Genomic DNA, 9,255 nt, shown 5'->3' on the forward strand with positions numbered 1-9,255 from the left:
AGCTAAGTTTTTTTTATTACAAGTTATGCATGCAAAAAACATTTTTTTTTAATAATAGAAACATTGTCCTTATTTGCAATTAGTAACATAAATGGTGGTTAATTGGGTAGTGGGTATGACTTATAGGACCCACATATACATTTCTTTATCAGCTAGATCACTTGAGCATGCTCAACTTGATTAATTTTAATTTGAAGTATATGAAATTATAAACTAGCGCTTGCACCAAAATGAGGTGTAATGGGTACACCGATAGTAAGATATAGCTAACTATATATTTGAGGGTACAGTTTGAATATATTTTTTTTAAACACAACTTTGTGGATAAGGAGGTCATAGAGATACTATTTTTGGTAGATATCTCTCTACTCATTTTTCATCTTTCAATTCCACTTTTGGAATAATCAAATTCAACCCTTTTTTCACAATTTCTTACAATATGTTCCTATTGTCATTTGACAGATATTTAATTGAATTTTTTAAAATATATAAATTATTATAGGACATATATAATAATTTTAAAAAAAATACATTTATTACCTATCATATATATCTTTATTTATTTATATAATAAACTGTCGAATTCTCATGTATTTTGAATTTGTCAGTAGGATTTGATTTTCTTTGAATGTATTCTTTGCATCTTTTGATCTATTTTCTACTAAATATTTGTGGTATGTGTCTGTAAACCTTATACAATCCCTACACAAAGAAAACTTACAATAGATTGTTTCTAACTCTTGATTTTTGAATGCATATTATAAAGCATTGGTCTTAGATTTTTAATTTTCATCCTTATCTGAAGGCAATGACAAGAAGCTTACATCTTCTCCTTCAGAATCACTTGCTGGATTCATCCTAACAAATTTAATAACGAGGATGTGAAATAAATAGTATATTGTAAATGTAGATACAAACATGACCACATAATTTGCAAAATCTTCATCTTCATCAGTTGAACTTTAAGACTAAACGTTATTTCAGTTTCACTTCTTTTTCTTGTTGAAGATGGTGTTGTATGATCTATCCTTTTCTTGCTTTCATTATATAATTTGTTAGAGATAAGAGATTTCCACAATCCATAGAATAAATCAAAAGCTGTTTCTGGATTAAATTGTGTGCATGATTTTTGAATCAACATTTCAGATCACACTCCGTGATCCATCATCAGAATAAAGAGAGCAAAAAAGAATCATGCACACAATTTAATCCAGAAACAGCTTTTGATTTATATAATTTGTGTTCCGATATTCTTTATTTAAGAATTCTATTTCATTGCCCCCCAAAAAATCACAATAAAATCTCCTATCATATCATCTCATGCTAAGTTTTAACTGATGACAGATAGGTTCCACCAAAGAGACACTCGTCACATCCACTAACAAAACAGACAAAGATCATTTCTCATTTTCCCAATTCTTTAACAACAATTCAAAAGCTCTCTATTATGACTATGTACAATTTGCCACCCATGCCCATCTCCAGAAATGTAACACCCATGTCGTACACAGAAACAAAACTGAATGATAAAACCTCAAAACTTATTTAAAGTGGATTCACAGAATGAAAAAACTCAGTCATCAGATAGAGAAGATAAGTGTCAAAGATCACACCAAATTGGGCTAAGAAATCTTTTCTTTATTTGTCTAGACAGAGAAAACAAGTATCAAAGATTACACCAAATAAGAAAGTTGATCTCAATTCCCAGTTGAAGAATAATGCTCATGTACTCTCACCCGATTTTCTTCCCACCACAATCTTGCCTGCATTTCGCTAAACACTTCACGACTGCACCCATTTCAATTCAATTCATTTACTATAATCACTACTGCACAATATTATCCTTAAACTCAACTAAGAAATAAATTGCAATACCATTTTACCTGAATTTAATACGCTTAACTTGGCGAGATCCACCAGCCAAACGTTGCACAGTTATGTGCACACCTTGCTCAAAATCTTCTGTACTTTCTTCTCCTCCTCCTCCTCCTCCTCCTTCTCCTCTTCCTCCTTCTTCTCCTCCTCCTCCTCCTCCTCCTTCTTCAATGTGCTGTGGAAGCTCAACATTATTATTATTATTATTATTATTATCTTCTTCATATCGTTGTTCAGGAGCGAAACAATCCAGCACAACAGAAAACAATCTCAATCTATTTCTTCCCATTATCAATAACATTCAACACCCATCTAAATCTCTTTTATACTTATATTAGAATGAGAATTTATGACGGGGCTTTAAGTATCAATCATGCTATAAAACTCACTTGATTTTTGTTAAAAAATATATCGATTGCAGTACAGTTCATAAATTGATTGAGCCGTTGAACTAGAACGGGAAAATTATGTGAAGTTTGTAATATTCTTAGATTATGTTTTTTTTCACCACAAACAAACCAGTACAAAAAACACACTTAACAAACTGCATTATTATATATAATAGGTTAAAGATCAACTATTTTGCTTTACAGGGCAAAATGAGCTTATGAGAACCAGCTTTATTTCCATATAAAGAAGTCACGAGTAACATTAAAAGTTGTGACCAATGTAGAGTACTTGCAAGAACAATATGCTCTGTTAGCTGGTCCAGTGTACCTTGGTTGGAGATCAAAAGTTGATTTGATTTTATATTTTATTAAAATAAATCTCATGGAGTTGTACGTGAAGATTCCTGGTGCTTAAAATGATTTACAGATGCATATTGTATATTTATGTTTAATTTGCTTTTAGGGCATTTTAAATATTATCATTCTTAATTTTTAAATTTGTTTTTTTTTTATTTTGATTATTTTATGAATATATTCTTAAGAAGGTAGTAGAGAGGTAAATCCATAAAGTGTAGGAGGATCAAGTCTTTATTAAAGAGGGACTAATACAAATAGGTTGAAACCTAATAAAGTTCAAACAATTAGAGTGAAGCCAAAAGGAGGGTTGTTATGTAAGATTGCCCCTAACATCTTTGAGAGCATAATAATCGATTGATTCACATCTAATGAAAGCACCTTCTTGTTTAAGAGAGTTATTTGAAGACTAATGAATATGGACTAGAGAAATGACCAACTCCAAATAGGGAAAGTTGCCTAAGTTAAGCCACTTAGAAGTGAAGTTGTGCCTATTTGAAGAGGCAAAAGGTTGGGATCACTCACTAGAAGTAGCATTAGCTCTAGAAATCAAAGGTTAAGAGCCATAGGGACCATGAAAACAAAATCTATTATCGTTTCTAGTAGGTTGGATGTGCCCATGTCAATGCCCTCAAGTAAGAAAGGAGGGATCTAAGGTAACTCTCGCAATAGTGCAAGGAGAAATCCATTAATGGTCCAACAAATCCTAAAGATGATCAATTTAAAGTTCAACTTTACTTTCTTGCACCTAAATCTACATAAGCACATTAGAGAAAATCATTGCATTTGTGTAAATAAAAAAAGTAAGCATCAATCGAACCACTATAGAGGTCCATAAATATCCACTTATGATTCAGGCCAACCTAACAACTTCTATAATCTCCTCCAAACTATAAACATGTATATCTCTCTCTATCACTCTTCCTCTATCCCATTTATACCTCTCTCTATCTCACTTTCTCCTCTCAACCCTAAGACCTAACACTACCTCTTTAACACTCTTTCCTACCCTTCACTCTCTATTATGTTTGCTCTCTCTCTCTACACACCTCCTCCTCACTACCTTTATTTCTCTAGATCTCTCCCACCTTCTCTCCCTTTGTACCTCACCTTCATTCCTTACCCCCATCTCTATCGCTTCCTCCATCGCTCTCTCTTCTTCTCTCTCCCTCTCTTATTGTTTCTCTCCCCTCTCTCTCTCTCCATTCTCTTGATCATTACTTCTCCCTCCCACCCTATATCTCTCCCCATCCCTAGGTCTCTCCTTCTCTCTATCTTTACCTCTATACCTCTGCATCCCTATCTCATTACTCACCTTTCTTTCCATCTATCTCTCTCACCTCTACCTTTCCCCTAGGTCTCTCACCCCTCTCTCCCTAGGCTCTAGGTCTTTTCCCTCTCTATTTCTTTACCTCACCCTCAATCTCTCTCCCTATCTACTTTCCCCTCTTTCTCTCTTTGTGAACATCTCCCTCTCCCTCACCTCTCTACATCTCCCCTCTCTAGGTCTCTCCCACCCTCTCTCCTTCTCTACCTTGCCTTCCCTCCTTACCCCCATCTCTATTCATGCCTCCCTTCATCTCTCTTGCCTCTCCCTCTCTCTCCATCTCTATGTTTCTCCCTCCCTCCATATATACCTCTCTCCATGTTTCCATCCCTGTCTCATTATCCACTTCTATCCCCCTCTATCTCTCTCACCTTTATCTCTCTCACCTCTCGATAAGGAGAGCCCGAGTGAGAGAGAGAGATAGGGAAAGAGAGGGAGAGACCTAAGAGAAAGAGAGGTGAGAGAAGGGAATGGTTGAGGGAAAGAGAGGGAGAGACCTGGGAGAGAGAGAGAGAGAGAGAGAGAGAGGGGGGGGGAGGGTTGGGTTGGCAGATGTTGTCATTGATGTCAACTAGGGCAGGTTGTTGTTGCAGATTGTAGATGGGATACAGAGAATATTGAGTTGCAAAGATACAAAACTATCTAGATTCACGTGCTACATAAGTGAAAATGGTGTGGCATCATAGTTCTGTGTCATTCTCATAATATGCTCAATCCATCGAGTTTGATATATTATTGTTACTCACTAAAAATGATGAAAATCCATGTGGTTGATATTTTTCAGCCAGACCCCCTTTCTATCTCAACAACATCCCTATGTTTTGGTGTGACTTGGTCTATCGATGATACTAATTGTACCTCTTATCAACCATTTGGGCCATACTGATATCCTCCTTTTCGGTATGACCGATATCGAGTCTTTGCGACATGTATTCTAGTTTGGGAAGACAAAGGATGTTTCTCATCGACATGTTCCTTTGTCGATGAGACTTTGCCTTTCGGCAAGACTCATTTTCTTTCTTGCCAACCATTGGAACTTTACCAAAATGATCCTTTTCAATATGAATTGAAAGTTCTCTTGTTGATATGTTCCCTTCTTCGGTGTGACAAGTGTCATCTTTGAGCAATAATGTCTTGTGCGATGTGACTTCTCCACCTCGGTCTGACCCACTTCATCCTATGTGTTTGTTGTTCTTTGTTTTAGCTATCATTGATTGGTTCGTCTGTACCCCAGTATGACCTCATCACTCCTGTTAGGACCGCTTTGTCTTTATGCTTCTTGATCTCCAACTAGTGATTTTCCATTGGTCTAGTGTGCGGTGAGTTGGTCAGTGATAACTTTAAGAAACCCCCCCTCAAAAAAAGATACAAAATTTGGGTGAATTTTTAATTATTTTGGATAAAAATAATAATTTTTATTGGCAAATCTTTCCTTTTTTCAAAAGAAAAATATTAATTTTATTGGCAAATTTTTTACATCAAAATTCTTTGGTAGAAAATCTTGGCAAATTTCAGAAAATAATATGAGTATGCATAAATTACTATTGCAAATAATTTCATTAAAAAAAAAAAAATTCTTATAGAAAAGTAGAGGCCTAAGATGGAAATCATTAATGAGTTTAAAGGGTAGACACTACTTTAGTTAGTTACTGCCATTAAGTTAAATTGATCTAATAGCCCTCTTTCTATTTTGTTAGATAAAATGTACTTAAAATTTGTAATACTCATGGTGCTCAAAATTGTTTTTATACCATTGGTTTCCATTGAGGTCAACTATTGAAAAATAACTCAACCCCCATGCGCATTACAACTTGTAGGTACAATTTACCTCATGGAATGCAATGATGGTCATTAGATTATATTTTGAATCAATGGTAGAAACTAAAGATTGCTGATAAAATCCTAAAGTAACTAATAATCATGATGTATTCTTGGCGAATTAATTTAATTTAGTACAATAAAATATAATTTTTTGGCGAATTTGATCCAATCATGTATCAAATATTTTGGCGAATCTTTGAGTTCAAAAATTAATAAAATAAATTCTTTGGTGATTTAAATATGACTAAATTAAAATTTTGTAAAAATCGGGCGATTTACCTCACCTTAAAACTTGAACTATTAGCCAAATTTTGATTTTCAAATTTTAAAAAATAGCCAATTGGCGAATATTAGTCACTAAAAAAATCACTGGAGTTGGTCATGTGGGGCTCGTGATTGTGTGGCAACAAAAGTATTTTTGATAAGACTTGGCCCTTCGACAAGACCATTTTGGCTCTTGCTGACCCCTTTGTGGTACACCGAAATAACCTTTTTGGTGCGATCTTGGAGGACTCTTATCGATATGCTTTCTTTGTGTGGGTTCCACTGTTTCTTCGTTGGTGGTTGTCTATTGGTCCACATTGCCATGATGTGTTCTTGCGAGACCCTTGATGGCATGGTTGTATGTGTCCCTATGGTGGGACAATTGCTAGACTAACTTCACCTCCCTATGTCTATTGCTCTCCCACTAGCTGTCATTGTTTGGTCTATCCATGCTCCATGGAAACCGTCCTCCTTTTAGTTGTGACCTCGAGTTTCAACAAGACAAATTTTGGTCTTTTTAGACCCGAAGGTGTCACACCGACATGCCCCTTTTTGATGTGACTTGTCAAGGGTCTTACTGACACTAGTCTGCATTTCGGTATAACATTGCACTTCACCATGACCCAGATTGCTTATTTTTAGTGTGGAAAGCTATAGCAACAAGGGTTTACTTCATTGTGATATGCAATCTGTCTACGAGAAATACTTCAAGCTAGAAAACTTGACCGAATGGGAAGATTATGATGCTACCAATGCAAGTCAATAGTTAATTGGACCACATGGTTAGTTGACCTAGGTTGACCAAGTGGCATGGATGATTTATTTGATGACATAGAACATGTAGAACAAATGAAAGCCCATCTGAATGCCCGAATGGCATTGCTTGCAAATATTTTCCTCATGAAATGAGGTAGTTTATGATCCAATCAGAGTAAGTCAAGATAGATTGATCTTGCATTCATGGAGATTGATTTAAAGTCCATTGAGAGCTCAAGAAAAATCATACCAAACTAAATATTACTAAGTATAGTAATCTAATCATAGAAAATGATCTATATATAGAACAATACCAAGAGAATGCATTTATTAATGGTGGCTAGTTGTTTGAATGGAATGTACAAAGGATTGAATTTGCCTACAGACAAGATCTTCCAAATGCTCGAGAATATTAGTTTTAAATTCTTTTTGGAGGGAAATCAAAATGTACAAAGATGACCGAATGAAGAATTTTTGAATGTGATATGATAGAGGTGGTTGATTAGTGCTAGCAAGGAAAAATAGATAAGAAGAGAGAGAGAGAGAGAGAGAGAGAGAGAGAGAGAGAGAGAAGGGTGTACATTCTGAAAAAAAAAAAAAAAGTTGTAGAATAAAGAGATGTGTAACCACAGAGAGTAAGAAGATGCAAAAAGAAAGAGAGTAGGCCAAGAGAGAGTTAGGTGAAAAGTATTCACTAAAATAAGTTGTGTGTTTGAGTGAGAAAAGTGTGTGAGAAGAAAAGGAGTTGCAGAAAATAGAGAACACAATTGTAGAGCAAAAGAGAAGAGATAGGGTGAATTCAGAAGACATGGAGGTAGAAAAGAAAGAGCAACAAAAAATAGAGATAAGTGTATGCAAAAAGGGTGAGGGGTCTTTGAAAAAGAAGAAAGTGAGAAGCAGAGAGAAAAAGAGAAGGAGAAAGACATTAAGTCAGTAGAGTCTTGCAAGAAAGAGAGATGTGGTGTAGCAAAAAGGAAGAGTGTGAGAGTGGGAAAGCTTTGAGTCAAGTAACAATCAGATTGATAGAAGAGATAAAAGAATAGAAGAAAAGAGAAGAAGTGGCTCAGGGGATGTACTCATCATAGAGATAGTATAGAGATAGGTAGAAGACAAAGAGAAGAAGGAGGAGTTAACTTGCAGAGGTCAAAGAGCAGAAAATAAATATTAGAAAGTAAACATTGCAGAGTAGCAAGGTATGCATGTCATTTTGATTCTAAGGGTTACAAAACTCATTTGTAACAAGGCTTTTCATTGTATTATTTTTAATCATTGAATCATTTTGATTCTCTAATTGGGTGCTCAGAGAAGCGGTGGGTTCTCCTTTGAGTAGGTGCTCATAAAATCAAGGGTTGGTGCCCATAAATATTGTAATTAGTTTTTTCATTGTGAGGTTGGATTAGAGTAGTAGTCTCTAACATTATTTCTCACTGAGGTTTTTCCCCACCGTGGGTTTTCCTCATACACTTGTTGTTATGAGTTTTTCTTATGTGTAATTTGCTTGTGATCTCCCCACATTTCAGTTATCAATGCTTCATTAGATTAGAAAGTTAAATTCTCAATTATGGATGATTCACCTCCCCTCTTAGTGACATATTGTGTTCCTTTAATTGGTATCAGAGCCCTAGGCTCCCTTCTAGATAATCTTTCTCTATCTTGGGTAGGTCCTAGTTAGTGAACACAATGGCTAGAAATGAATCCTCCTTAAATAAAGCACCTATGTTGGATGACACAAACTATGTCATTTGGAGTTCAAGAATGGAATTCCATTTGCCCTCCTTAAGTTATGATGTCTATATGTCAATCAAGAATGGATACTCTATCCCTACTAGTCCTCTGACTGATCCTAATGCTAAAAGAGAATATATATGCAATGTTGAAACTAAGAAGGTTATTCTCAGTGTGTTGTCTGATATAGTGTCTTCAAAGGTCAAGAAATGTAAGTCCATTAAGAATGTATGGGACAAACTGAAGATAATATATGGAGAAGATCCTAGCACTTCTGAATTAGATTGTGGAAGAAAGATGAAGAAAGGATCAAGCAAATACACATGCAGATGATAGAAGCAGATCAGCTAGTTTCTACAGTAAAGATAAAAAATAAACTCATCTATTTATTTCACAAGAGGAATTAGGTGAAGGACATACATCAAGGAGATATTAAAAGTCTCAATGTGAAAATCATAGCTCACTTGAAAGTAATAAGGAAGATGAAACTGAAGCTAAAGTAGATCTTGAAGGAGAACTTATTTGTGCACTTGAAGAGATCAAGAGGTTGAGGAAGGAAAACAAAAAGTATAGGAAATTTTTTTGATGAGGAACAAGACCAATTAAACAGATGCCTTGAAGAGTCAGAACAAAATATTAAAAATATAAAAACACAATTGGAAGAAGGAAAGAGCATAAGTGAAGTGATAAAATCAAATTTGGAAGACAAAGAAAAGGAGTGTCAAAAGTTGGAGCAAGACATTG

The 9,255-nt window shown here is 35.2% G+C and overlaps 1 protein-coding gene across 1 annotated transcript; it reads right to left on the reverse strand.

Moving 5' to 3' along the window:
• Positions 1-1,615: 1,615 nt before the first annotated feature.
• Positions 1,616-2,318, reverse strand: LOC131038034 (putative protein Brevis radix-like 5). Its single transcript, XM_057970305.2, has 2 exons — positions 1,884-2,318; positions 1,616-1,788 (listed from the first exon to the last, which is right to left on the reverse strand). The coding sequence occupies exons 1-2, from the start codon at positions 2,174-2,176 to the stop codon at positions 1,698-1,700; spliced, it is 384 nt and encodes a 127-aa protein (XP_057826288.2). The 5' UTR covers positions 2,177-2,318; the 3' UTR covers positions 1,616-1,697.
• Positions 2,319-9,255: the final 6,937 nt, after the last annotated feature.

Source organism: Cryptomeria japonica, chromosome 2 (assembly GCF_030272615.1).
Source record: "Cryptomeria japonica chromosome 2, Sugi_1.0, whole genome shotgun sequence".
Classification (NCBI taxonomy): domain Eukaryota; kingdom Viridiplantae; phylum Streptophyta; class Pinopsida; order Cupressales; family Cupressaceae; genus Cryptomeria; species Cryptomeria japonica.